This window comes from Cucumis sativus, chromosome 2 (assembly GCF_000004075.3).
Source record: "Cucumis sativus cultivar 9930 chromosome 2, Cucumber_9930_V3, whole genome shotgun sequence".
Lineage (NCBI taxonomy): Eukaryota > Viridiplantae > Streptophyta > Magnoliopsida > Cucurbitales > Cucurbitaceae > Cucumis > Cucumis sativus.
Genome location: NC_026656.2, coordinates 10,594,181 through 10,612,399, shown reverse-complemented (window position 1 = coordinate 10,612,399; position 18,219 = coordinate 10,594,181). Strand labels below are relative to the sequence as shown.

The following is an 18,219-nucleotide window of genomic DNA, read 5'->3' as shown; positions in this document are numbered from 1 at the left end:
CATTTTGGTAGTGACCACCGTAATTTTTCATCGCACGTAGGAGTGAGGCAGTAAAGTGGAGCCATTTTTTGGTCTGTTTTTCGTCCTGTATTGGAGAACTTGTGTACCAATGAACAAATATACCCTTATCTTTGTTTAATAATGAAGCATTATTATTTCTCTCATGTTTGGCTTTCGCGATTAAAATTGTAATCTATGAAGTTGTTGTGCTTACTAGGTGTTCAAAATGTCATTTCACGAGGAGACGCGCGATGAGCGACTAGGCGGCAGGCACGCATCCACTTGGTCGCATGGAGTGATCTTTGGGGCGGGGCGTGACATGAATAACAACTTTTCATTTATACATTAGATAAGCTCTACTCTTTTAACAAATTTCTCTCTTCTTACTAAAAATATAAGGTATCGTTTATAGATTTATATTTAACTAATGACAACAAATTATGATTGTGTGGCTCATATTTTTATATAACTTTTTGACATCAAGACAACTCACAAAAAGTACCTACCTAACCATCTACCTATTGTAGTTCCCCACTTTCCTGCATCATTGTATGTGTTCTCAACCATAATGGAACTTATAAATGTCAGAGAAAACTAATAGAGAAATCATCTAACGAATATACAAAACAATCGCAAGAAGATCTCGTGCCGACAATAAAAAAAGCATGAAGTCGTGGTTGATATGTTTGGCCTTAATAGGCATGTTGGTCGTGGGCCAAGAGGTAGCAGCAGAGACAAAACACCTTAAATTTATCGATCCTTGCAATCAACCTTCTCCACCTCCAACTTGTCCTAATAGGGACAAAGTGGAGGAGGCAAACCCCTACAATAGAGATTGCTCTGCAATCAATCGATGTCGTGGAGGAGGATAAAGTATAGACATTTTAAAAAACGTTATTCGACTATAGATGTGTAAACGGGGAGACTTGTTTATTGATGGAATGTTACTAATAAGATATGCTAATTATGAAAGCATTTCAAAGAAATATAAGGATAAGTTTTAAAAATAAAGCCTCAATACGTCTCACACAAATCTGTATCAATTTTTCATTACCCATGTCGTGAAAAGGTACGAAGTCATACATAAGGCACTAACTTACAACTGCAACTTTGTATTCGTTCTTTGTTGATTGAGCAAGGTCTCCATGTATAAACGTTTGATAATTAACCTCTTGTGATATGAAAGTGATTGAGTTTATAAATACTATTTTGTTAACTATAAGTATTACTTGGAAAAAGTAAGAGAACGACAAACTCATTTGGTTAACGATAAGTACTATTCGGACATTTCATTTAACATAGGCCAAACTTCTTTGTTCTTAATATGTTAAGTTCGATAACACTAGTGTACTCGAGGTGCTTTATTTAGTTAGAAAATGATATGAAAAATAATCCATTTAGGACCAATCTTGTCATATTTAAAACATAGATTGTGTAATAGACAAGCAAGACCTATTATAGGATATCTCAGTGATAATATTGATATTCGTTTTTATACAGAAATGACAGAGTTTCATACAAGCTATTTGGATGTTCAAATTTGAGTAAAAGAAAGTAGGCAATCACTACAATCACTACATTATTCTTAACCTTAGCTTGTGGATCTTAATTGACAACAACAGTTCGTAAACAGTAAAGAAAATTTTATTAACTCAATTAATAAAATTGATAATGATCTATTAGTAACATTTTAAACATATTACAAATATAGTAAAATCTAAAATTTTATGATCTGTTAGTAGATCAATATTTGGAACATAGTCTATCATTGATAGACTTTGATAGATTTTGTTATATTTTCAAATTTTTTTAGACTTCTATCATTGATAGACTTTGATAGATTTTGTTATATTTACAACTTTTTTTAAATGTTGCTATATGCTTAATTATTTTTAATTTAATTTTTATATTTACCGCTATTCCAAGTTTTAAACATAAAGTATAATAGAAATTAAATTCAAAATCGTAAACTTGTGGGATTTTAAAACATAACAATAAAAAAGAAAAAGAAAAACATCCTCAAAGCCTCAAAACCAAAAGAACAAAAATGCGTTGTTTTTAATGAGTTAGACATAGGTACTAATACTCAAAATTTCATCAGAACTCCACAACTAAGGAGAGTTGTTGTACTAAGGACATCATATAGTTTTAATTTAAGTTGTACATCGATAAGCATTCAACAATGATAATAGTACTTCCACAGTTTCTTACAACTACGTTCTAAGCTCAAGATTATATTTGAAATTCAAAGTACGACAATTTACAACTCCATCTTCTCTTTTTGCATGCACTCAAACTCTTAGATCATCTTCACACATCAACACACGAGACAATAACTTTAAACTAAATACATGCACGGCGCAGCATCAACGATTGAAAAGTACGTACGTTCATCTAAACCCTCTGTGAAATATAATCAAAGAGAAATGTAGCATTTCCATTGCTATTTTGATTCAATGCTTTGTATAGAAGCCTTCAACTCCATCTGAACAGAGGGCCTTGAAGATGACAAAACAGTTTCTTTCCATATAGAACTCTTTTCATTTAAAACATTGGTTGCATCTTGGTAAAGCTCATATACTGAATTTGCGTTCTCATTCAACTTACTTGTCACTGAAACACATTTGATTTCTTCTGGATCTACCAATAACTTGTTATCTCCATCTTTCCACCCAATCAACTGCATCCAATCAATTTTTAATTCCATCACTTTAAACACTATAACTAATACATAATTAAATTGAGATTAAACTTTGCATATAGAAGATTCTTGTCCATGTTCAATAAATATATATATATATGTAATCAATTTTTTTTTTTTGTTGTAACAGGAGGTGGGAGAGATTTAATAATAATCTATTTACCTTCGGTGATATCCCCAATACATTGGTGGAATAGAGCCTGGCATTATCAACAAGGTCACAATATCTGGGAAAAGCCTCTGAAAATCTTTTGTGGGACTTCAATTGTGAGTTCACCCTCACAGCCCTCCCAACCATAACTGCCCTCCTTTTTACCATTACAAAAAATGAAAAATAAATAAAATAAAATTCAGAGAGAGAGTGAAAAAAACGGCGACAGACGATCGGTAAATTTATGTTTATTATATAGTGTGGTATCGTACCTTATGCCTCTAATAACAGCCAAATGTGCGTCACAAACAACACCAACCAATTCGATTCTATAAGGCTTTCGATCTTTCTCGACAATCCCGTCGAAATCATATTGTTCTTCTTCTTCTGGACTTACTTGTTCCCAGTAATTTTCAATGACGGTCCCGTCTTCGTTGACTTTGTAGCCAACCCCCATACGATACCGGTGTTTATGAACATTTCTAGCCATCTCAATCGTTTGGTTCACATATGGCTCCCATGCAAGAGTACCGTCCATGATCACGTCTCTACCTTCATTTAGTGCAGTCACCAACAATGACGATGCTGCGTCCGTCGATGATTGGTGTACCTGTGATTGATGTAGTTGAAGTATTAAGTTAAATTTACCAACTTCTTAAAACGTTCTAATAATATATTGATTCTTGAATATTTTTGACAAAATTTATCAACCCTTAACAAAATTTAGTTTTGTTTTCATTACATCTCTCAATTTCAATATTTTACACTGGTTTATCTTGAGACAATTATACTATAATGCTCAATTTTGGTTTTGACGTTAATCTTCAATTTATTAATATAAAATAATTGTGATGTGAAAAAAATTAATTAGTAAAGAAAGAAAAAATAATGAAAATAAAATATTTAATGTGTTGGATGATACATAATTAAATTTACTTTCATCTACTAGTTTAAGGTTTTGGGTGAAGAAAAATTTAATACTCTTAAATAGAGATTAATATTAATCGAAGGGAAACAACAAATACAAGGGTTTGAGCAAGTGAACCAACCTACTTAATACCATCTTAAATTACTCATTGATCAAAAATCTTAAACTAATGGATGAAGACAAATTTAATATAATGAAGATGTAGAGTTTGATACATACGAGTTCCGATGTCTGAAGCATGTCATCAGGGCAGCCCATGGAGTTAATTGCTTTATAAACAACGTCGCTTTCTTTGAAAGCGTCTGCCTCTACCACCACGGCATTTGGTTCCGCGTCCAACCAGAATGGTCTAAAAAATTAGTATAAAGTTGATTTTTGTAAAGTTTTATTCAATTTAATTAAGTTTGTAATCGATACTTTCAACTCAAATTTTCTTCTTTTGTTATTTATGTTTCGACAATAATGGTTTTAAAAAAAATCAAACCAAACTTTAAAATTTTGTTTTTGTTTTTAGAATTTAACAAATGTTCAACAATTGTATTTAAAAGATATGCAAATGAAAATAGACTTAATCTTAAAAAGAAAAAAAGAAGGTAATTGTAATTGTAATGGATGGTTATTTGAGGAATAATAATTAAGTATATAGTAACATTTTAAAAAAATTACAAATATAGCAAAACTATCGTTGATAGACTTGTATCACTAATAGACTCGTATGATCTATCGGTGATAGACCAATTTTTATAATATGATCTATCAGTCATAGACTATATCATTTATAGAATTTGACAAATTTTACTATATTTGTAATTTTTTTTAAAATATTGCTATATACTTAATTATTTTGATTTTAATTGCTAAATTTACAAATATCCCAAAAAAGAATTGGTTATGAAAGGTGGGGTTAAAAATGGTATCTAGATATGAAATGTTTGAACGTACTCTTTGAGGATGTCTTTGGTGACGGTGCTTTTGCCGGCTCCCATTCCGCCGCCCATGAGAAGGAGAACGGGGCTCCTCTTGTTGAGGGCCACCGGCGCCATAACGTCGGTGCATTTAGAGTCAGCTTCCACTCCGTTGCTGCTGCCGCCGATTGCTTTTATTTCTTCCACTAGAGTCGATATAACCCTCGTCACTTTCAAGTCCTTCGTTACCCTTTCGAACCTCCGTTTCCTACACCAATAATAAATAATAATCCTTCATTAACTTAACCTAACCTCAAGTACTGTACAAATTTTAATATACCTACATTACAACTTTTTAGGTTAAAATTACTTTTTATATCATACTCTCTAACTATTTAATTAGTCACCAATATATAGCCTTAGAGTCTGATTGATGTGCTAATTGATGTGTTGGGACGATTCATTGTTTGAAATTATGAGGTTTTCCTTTATTGTTCAATGTGACTTTAAACTTCCTTCTCATTGAAATATGTCAAATTAACTTTAATCATACAAGAAAACAACTCTTTGATAACTATGTTTTGATGTGCTTTTAAAAAAAATCCAATCGAATTAATATTAAAAACATATTATTTATAAGTATATAGTAAAATTATTTAGGGGAATTTACATCATGATTTATTATAGAAGGTAAAATTTATCAATATGTATAAATATTTTCAAACTCATTTAAAACAAATTTCCTATTTTGTTACTCATTAATTAAACAAATTTATTAGCACTCTAATTTAATTCCAACATTTATTGATCATAAAAGGGAAGAATAGGAAAATGAATAACCTTGTGGCGGCCATAATAAAGCTTTTGAGCTTAGTTTTGTGCTCCGATTCATCCGTCAACGCCTGCATTAACCCAACAAATTAAAGATAATTAATTAATATTTGCTTATATGTTTAAAACCTATTTGTTGCTTAGTTAAAGGTATGTTTAGGTTGCAGATGATTAAGTTAGTTTTGGAAAAATTGTGTGACCTATAATAGATTTGGAAAAAAAATGAGTTTATAAAATAAAGTTGTTTATGATTCTTTTTCTATCCCTTCCTTTTCTCTATGGAAATGTATCAAACTTGTGACCAGTGAATAGCACAAAACCAATGCATCTCCGCCCACTTAGCCAACAAGCTATCAACATCGGTTAGTATAACATTTAAAACCAACTTTTTAAAAAATGAATTTTGAGTGTTTAATTCTTAATCTTCCTAATTTATATGAAATACTCCATCCAACACCTTCGACTATCTATACTAACCAATTTTCAACAATTCTCTACTGACTGTCGTCGACCAACATTCGACTACTGTTTTTAATGACGGTCGTTGGTGAACCTTTGACCATTGTATTTTACTCGATTGTTGACAACCAATGTTTGTCGATCGTTTTCCCTATTACTGCTTCTGACCAACTTTCGACCACTGCTTTTTGACAATTATGATTGGTCAAACTTTGGATGATCGTTTTCTAGCTAGCGACATCTATAGGAAAACTATCAACCACTATTAATGGTTGTCGGCAAACCTTGGGTAACCATTATCGATCTACCTTCAACAATTTTTCGTGACAACCATCGTCAATCAACTTTCGAAGAACTTTTTTATGGCAACTATTTTCATTCACTAGCAATTAACTTTCTTGTATCATTTTTCTTGCAACCGCTGTTAGCCAACCTTCGACATCATCGATCATTTTTCAGTGACTGTTGCTAGCCAACTTTTTTAGATCATTGTTCGACGACCATTGTTGGTCAACTTTCATTGGTCATTTTTCAATGAAAATTATTAGTCAACTTTCGTCAACCGTATTTTGGTGATCGTTGTTGGCCAACTTTCATTGATTGTTATTCAGTGACCATTGTCGACCAACTTTCATCGCCTAATTTCAGTGATTGTTGACGGTCAACTTTCGTTGACCATTTTTGTGATCGTTGTCAACCAACTTTCATCGATCATTTTTCAATAATGATTGTTGGCCAACTACGAACGATAGTTTTTCGGTGACCACTGCCGATCAATTTTTGTCGAATGTTGTTTGGTAACCATTGTCGGCCAACTTTTGTTGACCATTTTTCTTGATCGTTGCCTGTTGACTTTTGTTGATCATTTTTCTTAGTAGTTGTTTGTTAACTTTTGTTGATCATTTTTCAGTTGAATGTCGTCAACTTACTTTTGTCGACGATCGTTGTTACCAACTTTTGATTATCTTTTTACAATGAATGTCCCCGACCACCTTCGATCACCATCTTTGATGACCGTTACCGAACTCCTATCAAAGTCTCTATAGACAAATTCTTTTATTATAATTTGAAATTATATATTTATAAAAAAAAACTTTTAGTATATATATAATAAAAGGGAATTTTTAAAAATAGAAAAATTTACAAACTATGCCTATAGCAAAATTTAATCCAAGCCGAAAATGAATAACTCAAATTTTAACTCATGCTTATCCATCTTTTTTTGCTATAGGATGTAAATAGTTTCTATCTTCTCCCTAAATTCTCCTCTAACAAATCCAACGAAATTTTACCTAAAATACTCTTTGACAAAAAATGTTTGTCTTTTAAAAAGTTTGTTTAAATAAAAATGAATTTTTGAAAAAAAAAATCTTAAATCATTTTAAACATGCCCCTAAGAAAGTAAAATAATTACATCAACCCAATTGGATTTAATTTAACATGACATTTTTTTTAAACATGCCCGTAAGGGACTTTCACTATTTCATATTAAATATAACTCAACAATAATTAACATGATATTTTTGTCTATTTGAAAGATTAGTTATCATCCCATAGTTACTGTACTAAAAAAACATATAAAATAACACCTATAAATTTTTAGTTTTTTGAAATTGTATGGGTGTTTCTCTCCATTAGTTTAATCTTACTTTTTATTTTTTATAAGTAAAAGGAGAATTTTTTTACTAAATTCTAAATTGGAAAGTAGATTTTTAAAAGTTAATTTTTTTTTTTTGTTTTGTTTGAAGGTTTGACTTTTGAAATTACTTGTCAAAGGAAGATAATATACCAAAGAAATCTATATATGAATGAAAGAAATTTTTATAAGTTTGATTTGTAAAACGTTTAAGAGAAGGACTATCCAAAAGTTATGATAATCTACCTTTCGCTACTATAATACTATTTCATGCTCTTCAATTAGCTACCTTACCTAACCTACACTTTGTATCATTGATCAAATAATAGTAAATAAATAGAAAATATAAATATAGAATAATGTTTTGGCATAAAATATTAAAGAAAAGAAAGAATATGATTAATATCATGGTTGGCCATATACTAATATTATTTCATACTTTTTCTTTTGTGTGTGGATAACGTGAGGAAATGTAACACATTATTTTATTATTAATACTAATTTAAAAGAATAATGTCACTCAACCACTTCAATAAACTACTACCTATTCATCTCATTCTCATGTTCAAAAGTGGAGTTTTTCTTATAAATGTTTTTGGGGCAAATATCAAATCATTATCTCTTCATTTTGAGATTTATCTAATTTAACTCATAAACCAATAATGATGTTAATTTAAATTCGTTTGAGTGTATCAATTTAAACTTCTTATTTGAAATTTGTATCAATTTTATCGTTTTAATCTCAAAATTTTACAAAAGAATATCTGGTATTTTCAAATAAAATATAATAAAGGATTTGAATTTTTATAAAATTTAACTTTAAAAGTTTAGAGTTTTAAATTAATATAATTATTAATCTGACATTTAATTAAATTCATACAATCTATTTAGAGTTTAAATCAATCACTCCCAAAATTTAAAGATATATACCAATATTTACATTGTGCTTTTTAAATCTTTTTAAAATGATTATTCTGACTTTTTTTAATATAAACTATAGTGTTTATTATTTATATAAAAAAATCATAACAATTAACTCAATTTAGAAAATAAATTTAAAATATAGTACAATAATAAAATATATATAAAAAAAAAAAACAAAGTGTTGGTTAGTAAGCTAGTAAATTTAAAAAAAAAATCAAATATATCCTTCAATGTAACTATCAATGATAGAAGTTATCATCTATAGTCACTATTAATGACAGTAACTTGGTACATTTCTCAAATTAAAAGTTATGGTGATCACATTAATAAATAATAGCAGATATCAAAGATAGATGTTATCAGTGATAGTTTAAGAAACCGATAAGAAACATTTGAAATAATAGTTTGACATGAACTTTTTAGTTTTATACTTATTTTTGAATTTTATATAATATATATTTTGTATTTTTATAACATATATTTTATTACTTTTTTCTAAAATTTATGGACTGGGGCAAAATTTGTTTTAAGTCTTATAATATAAACAAAAGAGTCAACTTCTTAAGCTATTTAATTATATAAACATATTATAAGATTATATCCAACTCATTAAATAATAAAATAAAAAAATAAAAAATATGTTTATATAATCACAATATCAATTACAACAATAATAAATTTATTCCATTGAAATAAGAGATAATTTTAAATATAATTTTTTTAAAATCCATATAGGATGTAAATTTATTTAATTTGTGTAAATGTTTATTGACATTTAAAACAATTTCCGTTAAAAATATATAAAAAGATATATATACCTGTTTGGGTTGAAGAAAAAAAGAAAAGAAAAGACTACTCCTCCCACTCACTCTATTCCCTATCAAAACAAGGTTCCTCGTCCCATCAGACAAAATTGGGCATCCCACGGGACCCGCTAGCACAGAAAAAGAATATGGACAAACCTTATTTATTGCAATACAGATCTGTTTCTGTTATTTTGGAGTTTTAACTATATTATTGTGTAAATATTTTCACAAATTTTGAATTTTGGGGATAAAAAAGTTGTATTGTGGGAGGGTGTGTACCTGAGAAACCATTTGAGGAGCTTTATCCCAATGAAAAGCAAAATAGGTCAAAATACAAGTCTCCAACTCTTGAATGAGCTTCACATATAATGAATCTGCATTATCCTTTTCACGATCAACCAAATAGTCATATATCCATTCTTCACAGCCTTTCTTCTTCTTCAAATAATCATTTATCAGCTTCCCCAACTTTGGACACTCTCCCGCATCCTTAAATCCCAATTGCCTTGCTGCACTCCCAAACACAAATTAACTCCTTTTTTAGCTCCTCCATATTCCAACCACAAATATCTTGTATTTTTGTTTCTACTGACTTACGCTTTTTCAAATTATAAATCCCTAATATATTTAATTCATTATTAGATATTTTCTTTTTATCTTTTTTTTTTTAAAATGTGTAATGAAAAAGAAATTAAATCACTATTTTTTTTCTCTCTCCCGTCCTACATTCATAATTTCGTTCGTAGGTGGAAATTAAAACATAATAAAGTTCCATACCTAACCTACAGACCTGTTACGATTTTAATTAATAGTAATAGAAAATAATATAATATATAATAAAAAAATTTTAAAATGTTGAATAATTCTATTGTTTTTATTGGCACATAATTGTGTGCCTTCTTCTTCGTTCCTCCATCTCTCTCCACAAAATTTGACCATATGACAATTTGATTTAGAAAATTATTTGTGGTACTTATTTTGCAAGAAAAATAATTAAGCAAAGCCCACCTTTAACTATATTTATATGTGATAAACGAATAAAAATTTTAAAGGAAAAAATTGTCTACAACTAGTGCACCATAGTCTTTCTGATCACTTTGCAATACCAAATGAAATTTGTCTCTATAAAAATAAAAAAGGGAAATTTTAATTTGATAGTCAACTCTCTGTCTTGATACAAGTTTTTTCACCCTTTTTTTCAGTTGTCATCGAAAGTTTTAGATTTTAATTATTGCAAAGGTAAAAATACATCAAAATTTTAGATTTCTTCTATATAAACATGGATAAAGTATAAAATTTTATTATAAAAATTCATTTGGGTATATTTAAAAAAAAAAAAAAAGAGGTTATTTTTCTAATGTGGATTAATTTCAAATAATTGAAAGAATCCAGAAAAATAAAAATAAATTAAATAAAGATATTGGGAACTTACCAACATAGTCGGGGAACGCCTCAAAGGTGGCGGCACGGCCGGATTCTGTCCGTCCCATGACCGGTACGATTTTTTGATCCTCAATGAAGCTAGGCGAAGAAGACCTTGACTTCCAGCCCCAGTGATAATGTGTTCCAGCAGCGGCCACAACACCGGCCAACGACACGGCGATCATCCGTGCCTGGTTCACGATTCCTCCACCATTTCCGCCGAGATCTGAACTCAAAAAAGAAAAAGAAAAACACTATTAATCATAAACCCACACTGGAGGGACAAAAAAAAGCATTTCAGCTCAGGGCAGAGAGGAAAAGAAGAAAATTACCGGGGAGCTTCATGTCGGAGAGAAATCTCGGGCGACGGCGAGTGTTGGAGTGTAAGAAGAAGGATTGGGAGAAGAAAACTGCAAGCGAGGAGATGGGTCTGAGTAGGAAAAACAGCTAATTTTAATTTTTCCAAACAAATGGACTAGACTGTCAGCTTTATACTTATCCTTTGTTTTCTTTCTCTATTATGATTTTTTTATGAAAAGTTTAAAGGTTTTCATCTCTAATTTAAACTTAGATGTTTGATTTTTCAATCTTAAATCTAATTAATAAAAAAAGTAAGGATAATTCGCCTAAAGTAAAACTTGTATTAATTATGTAGCTAGAGGGTGTGTGGTTTAAATTCCTCTGTCTTTTATTGTACTAAAAACATTAAATTTTAACTCTTCTTTTTAACTTTTCAAATTCTTCAATAGGTCATTAAATTTTAAAATTGGAAAGAGAATAATATTTGATATACAATGTTATAAAATTCCAAGGAACAAATAATAAGACACAAATAAAAATACAGGAGTTTGGTGGTAGTCCGATTTGGTACAATAACACCTACGTCTAAGGAACAATATATTTAGAGAAGATAATTACAGTTAAATGGTTACAAAGTTGAATTTATTTATAAATAAATGACTATTACCGTGACAAACAAATAGTTAAACTTAGATGTGAATGATCATTTAGACTTTGTTCACGTGTGAGAATCTTCCTCAAACAAAAACACTCCCAAAAGGGTGAAATTCTCTCCCAACAAAAAAAAGTTCTAATACAAATATATTTGATAATTTTCAGTTTTCTTTTTTAGATTTGCATCTAACAGAGCCTTTAACTAACTAGAGCTTAAATTAATTGTTGGTTTTCTTTTCATTTTCCATGTAATGAATTTTGACATGTTTGATTCTTTTTATTTTTTATAAAAAAAATATTAGAATTCATGAATTTTGAAACTGAGTATATATTTGGTTTTCAAATTTCAATTTTTATATCTAAAAAATCTTCTGCACTTAATAAATTCTTAAGTATTTAAATTTTATAGTTAAGTCATTAAAATTTGAAAAACAAATGTGATATAGGTTTGTAAAGAGTTTTAAAAAAATACAACAAATCGACCAAATATTTACACGGCATAAAACAATTTTTAAAACAAAAAAAGCTCACGGACCCACAATGTAAAATACAAAAATTACCTCAGTCAACACGCGATAATTGACCGCACACACTCGATACACGATCATGTAGATTTTGATACACAACATCGGGCATACCATGTCCTGAGATGAAATAATTTTGCCTTTAATTCATTTGATATTAGGCACACAATGCACCAGGATGGCTCGAGATGAAAGACACAAGTGTAGATCTACATGATCTTGTACTTCATTTTAAACAACGACTTTCAAATTTAAATGATTGTGTATCACGATACACGATCTCGAGCCTTAGTGACACCGAGATGAGATGGGATGAAAAATTCTACTTTTATTTTATTTGATCTCAGGCATACATTGTTCCAAGATGTCTCAATATGAAAGATTTTTTGTCTTTAATTATTTGATTTCGAGCCTTAATTGCATCGAAATGGTATGAGAATAATAATCGCAAGGACTTATATGAAATTTATGAAAAAATAATCGCGTGTCATGAAATTTTCTTATTTTGTCGTAATCAACCGTAAATATTTTAAATTTTTGTTACGTTTACGTAAATCTTCTCTAGATTAAAAAGGTTTATCTAGGAATAAGATACATGTGACCACCAATTATATGTAAAGTTAAATTTTTAAAAAGAAAAAGAAAAAAGAAAAAAAGAAACTTATAGACACATTGGCAAAATATCAAGATTTGTGTGATGGAGCATGTGGTGCATTTATTTATTTGGTGTTGGACTCACCTTAATTCATTGTTCTTTCTTAGGTGTCTTCTTTTTTCCTTTGATCTCCTAGAATTGACAAATATAATGACCTAACATAAAAGGGAGGCTGTGACCACTAGTTTCTGTGGAGTTGATCCAGTGTTTGTGTATATACTTTGTTTTAAATATAATATGTGTCCTTTTCCTATATTTATTTTCAACTTTATTTTTTTTTATATAATTATATACATAAAAATTTTTCAAAATAACAATACTTTCACATCAAATGAGTAGAAATATAATTTGCCTTATTATGAATAAGAGGAAATCTATCTCTTTGAATACATCAAGGAGTCACATGATGATATATGTTGTAATAACCAAATATAAACCATTCTAACTAATTACAATTTAATTAACTTTTTAACTGCTATTTGATATAACAGATGTACAATGTAAATTTAAAAAGCCCATCTTGACCAAGAAACAACCATGAAGAATTGAAGCATGTAAACAACCATGAAGAATTGAAGCAGGTAAATCCTTTGTAAACATATCAACTGACTGAAATTGAGACTTTATTTATTGGCAAAAGTCTAGGGTTTAGGGCTTGTCTCTTATACAAAGTGTTAGTCAATTGTTGTATGTTTTGTCCTTTCATGGTCGGTGGGATTAGAAGCAATGGTGATAGTAGCTTGGGTTGTCAAAACTACAGCTCGAGCATGCATGAGATTTGATTTGTAAATCATGCATAAGTCGATACAACTATAAGACCTCACTCGACACCATGACAAGAGCTCCATATCGACTTCAGAGGATGATCGTGATACAATATCTTGTTTTCTAGTCTTCCATGTGATGAATAAGTCTCCCATATAGTTATCAAAGTCTGTTACCAACTTTCTAGTGTGTCTGAACATGAACCTCAATCTGAATCAACAAAGACTTTCAACTGAAAGTTATTTGTTGATTTGAGTAAAACACTTTGTCCAATAGTGCTTTTTGATATCTAATGAGATAGTGTGCACAACATCGGGATATTCAAATTGTGATCAAGCAACATAGTGACTTAGTTTATGCACTATATATAAATCAAATGTCTGGTAGAGAGATTTGTAAAAATAATAGCCTGTCAACACATCTTCTGCTATAAACTGCATCTTCAATAGATAGAAGTTTCTCAGAGGAAGCTGTTAATCTGAGATTGAGCTGATTCGTTGGACAGTGTGTTGGTTTTAATTTGTTGCCATAAAGCCACAATCATCAACAATTTGTAAGATATCTTCATTGAGATATGTATATACCGAACTTTGAATGAGAAAGTTCAAGTACAAGGAAATATTTAGCATTTCCAAGGTCCTTAATTTAATTTGAACTTGGGTTGAAGGAGAGCTTAGTACATGAATGTCATAAGAGGGGCCAATAAACAAGATATCATCAACGTAACGTAGACTTAGAGAACTACAACATGGAAGTAAACTCGAAGAAGCATTGCCTTGAGGCTTGTTTGAGACCATATATTGGTTTATAAATCTTACACATGAAAGGAACTAAATGAGCTTTCTTTTTGTAAATTTAAAATGATGTATACTTCCTCGAATAAATCTTTATTGAAGAATGTGTTATTGGCATCCATTTGGTATAAGGACCATGCAAATGATGCAACAAGGAAAAGAAGGACCTTCACAGATGCAATGTTGGCCACTATTTGAGAAGGTATCAACAAAATTTATCCCTTCTTGTTTGCTATAGCCTTTGGCAAATAAGAAGGCTTTGTAACGTTCCACAGCCTCATCGACTTTATATTTTACTTTATAGAGCCACTTGCATCCCACTACATTATGACTCGGTGGAAGTGGAACACTACAACAAGTCAGGATTTTCTCAACTCAGGAGGGCGTCAGTGAAGGTAAAGAATGGTGTTAGTTAAAGTTCTTATGACGTTATCCTGCACATCGAAACCCACATATGGAGACCCATTCCTGATGAGCAAAGATGAAAGCGTCGCGAATTCTCGTCCCCCGATGCCTATTTTGTCAACGATGGAATCACGTTAGGAAAACTATACTCCAACGTCAGCATGTGACGTTGAGCATAGGACTCTGCCAACGTATCTCCAGACATAAAAGAAAATAGATCTTATATATTTTGTTACCCGACGTAAATATTTTGTTGATTTGTTATATTTATGAAATTAATTAATATGTTATTAACTTATTAGTATAAATTATTGTTGTTGTGATTATTAATATTGATAATGGTAGTGAGAAAAAGGAAAAAGGTTTGGACAAATTATTGTACATCACCTATTTCCCCGTCCATCTATTCATTATTGTCGTTGAAAGATATAATTACACAATCCCACGTTTTCTATTTTTCTTTTCTTCTGTTTTATTATTTGTGGGTTTCTCTTCCCATTATTTGATCTGTCTCTATCTATAATAATAATAAATAACTAAATAAATGGAGTCTTTAATAAACTATTTGTTAAGTTAAAATCAATTTTGGTGAGCTGTAAATAACTCTTTTAAAGTCTATAGCAATTTAATTTTATTTTAGAAATGCGATAAAAGTGATGGATAGTATCAATTAGATATGTGTTTTTTATAAAATTTATTGTTAGAGACATTTTTCTTAATTCCTTCTTTCATAAAGATTGAGGACTCGAGGTCAAGGTCGAAGTCGAGGTCGAGAAAGGAGGAGATATTTAGAGGACCCTACAGAATCCAATTGGTAGATTGACATGTTATTATGATGCATTTATCAAACCAATTCTCCTACAATTTCTTTTTGCTATTTAAAGAAAAACATTTTATCATTCATACATGTGTTTCTAATTTGTTTCAGTTGGATATGATTTGATGGCTTTTATTGGCATTTTCCCCAGAAGATTATAAAAAACAAAAAACAAGAATTTTCTTTTGAGTGTTTCAAAATAGAAGAATTTTATAGCTATACTTAAATAAGTACCCCTTCATTTATTTTAGTGAACAGAAGTTAGTTGGTTAAATCATTATTTACATCTAAAATAGATTATCCATCTATAACTTTCATAAATGAAAATTGTCAAAAATAAGCCAATTTTGGTGGGGTTGATGACTTTCAAAATTGAGTTTGAAAAAAAAAAGTTGAGATTTAGGATAAATTGACGGTGAAAAGTCAATTATGTACTTAAAAAAATATCTCCTGTCTTCAGTCTCGGTCGAACACAACCCAAGATAGCCTCGAGAACTTTTTACTTTTCTTCTATGCCTTCAATCTCGATCGAACTCGGCTTTGGGATTGTTCGAGATCCCTCGATACTTCTTTTTTGTTAGACTATGTCCCGAGATTGCCCGAGAATCATTAAATATTGGAAGATTGTTGGGTTTTATGTTATAAAACTCGTAGATAGTAAATATAATTCATTGACTGTTATTAATAAAGTGTTATCATTTCAATAGATGTTATTGATTATATAATTAGTTTTGTCTTAGTAACCTAAATCTAATAAACTAACATCCTAAGTTGTTTGATGAGTCTTGAATAGTATGTAGAGACATGCAAGGATCAATGTTCGAGATACAACTTAAAAGGTCTATAGTATAGGAATAAAAGTTGGGTACCTTATCCTGGTAACATTATGAATACACCTCATTTTGTATTTGATACAAACGTAATAATTCAACGCGTGTAGATGATATGCAAGTGAGAGTATCCTATACAATGAGTTTTCATAAGACTGGACCACGAAATAGTAACCACTAAATGTAACTCTGTTAGCTAGTTGAGTTTCTATTTCATTATGATGACTTAGGTAACTTAGTCTTAATCCTGAGTGTATTATGAAACTCCTGTTTGCAAAAGATTATCCTTTGATTCGTATGGGTGAGAGTGGTCAGATTGTCAACTCAATATGTTTATCATTTTGGGGACAAGATAAAGTGGGAGCTGGAAACACAAGATAAAGTAGATGAGTGTTCCTTAAATGGTGCTCCGCGACTAGCTTGAATAAAGAGTCCTACCCTCTCTATGACATGAGAGATGTTTCTGTTTATAGGTGAGACCATAAACAGATTGTTCATTAGAGGAGCACTGATATTTAAGAACTAGAAGTAACTCATGGGTAAAATGGTAATTTGACCCAATTGGTGTTAGGAACACTTGCAAATGACTAATTTACTGTTATTGGTCTATATCCAATGAGAAAAGTTGAGTTGTGAGTCTTTAGTGGAGTGTGCACATAGTTAACAAATATTAATTAATGTGGTTAATGAGTTTAGCTAATTAAGCTTATACCATTGTAGTTTTTGATCTATAGGTTCATTAGATCCCCTTCCTAGCTCGTAAAGGGTAATGCGATCTATTTATATTGGTTCTAATTTGAAAATTTTAAATTTACTTTGGGAATTGATGTAATGTATGATAATACATTATAATATAAATTTAGTTGAAATTTATCATATAAATTTAATTTTGGATATGATTCAAAATTAATTTATAAGAGGTAAAATATTTGAATGAGTTCAAATATTAATTTAATGTGAATTAAATTCATATTAGGACTATAGGTTAAAATTTAATGCGTATATGATACACATTAAAACTATATGTCATGAGATAAATTTATATTTGAATATGATTCAAATTTGGATTAAATTAAATATATAATATATAATTTAACAATTAATTAATTAGAGAGTTAATTAGTGGCATTTTTAAAAATAGCAAAATAAATTAAAATATTTACAAACTATAGCAAAATTTTGGATTCTATCACTTAGTCTTATATCACTGTAGCATATCAATGACCATCAGTGATAGAATTTGCTATAAGTTGTAAAATATTTTGTAAAATCTACTATTTTTCAAAATTCTCCAATTAATTAATAGTTTAATTTAATTAAAACTATAGGTTATACGAGAGATATTCAATTAAATATAATTTAAATGAAATATTATATTAATGATTAATTAATTAAATATTTTTATTAATTTAATTTAATTTTAAATTAATAGGGAATGTGGTTTTCCATGCTACCATTATTCTTTCAACTTTCCTCTTGTTTAGACCGAAGAATAGTGAGTTTTACGTATGCGTTATGAAAAATAGAACAGTACTAGAAGATTTTTTTCTGCGTACTGATATTCTCTCAAGAAACAAATTCTCCCTCTCAAAGAATTTGTCTTTCCCAATTTTGGTTCCTACAAACCTATCTCATCTGAGAGTAAGAATGTATTCAAGTGGTGGTGCTACAATTTGGTGTTTGACATATTCAGAGTCGAGAACGGTGTAAGT

The 18,219-nt window shown here is 29.9% G+C and overlaps 1 protein-coding gene across 1 annotated transcript; it reads right to left on the bottom strand.

Moving 5' to 3' along the window:
- Nucleotides 1-2,092: 2,092 nt before the first annotated feature.
- LOC101217539 (hypothetical protein) lies at nt 2,093-11,291 on the bottom strand. The gene is made up of 9 exons (XM_011650860.2): nt 11,096-11,291; nt 10,774-10,989; nt 9,621-9,850; nt 5,526-5,587; nt 4,723-4,953; nt 4,000-4,129; nt 3,125-3,462; nt 2,865-3,009; nt 2,093-2,680 (listed from the first exon to the last, which is right to left on the bottom strand). Exons 1-9 carry the CDS (start codon nt 11,106-11,108, stop codon nt 2,444-2,446), a joined length of 1,602 nt encoding a protein of 533 aa, XP_011649162.1. The 5' UTR covers nt 11,109-11,291; the 3' UTR covers nt 2,093-2,443.
- Nucleotides 11,292-18,219: the final 6,928 nt, after the last annotated feature.

Bases quoted from the DNA above. Each gene is read 5' to 3' on its own strand.
- LOC101217539 (XM_011650860.2), bottom strand. The intron at 3,010-3,124 runs GTACGATACCAC...AATGGTAAAAAG, and splicing joins GCTGTTATTAGAGGCATAAG to GAGGGCAGTTATGGTTGGGA. The intron at 2,681-2,864 runs GTAAATAGATTA...GATTGGATGCAG, and splicing joins TATTGGGGATATCACCGAAG to TTGATTGGGTGGAAAGATGG.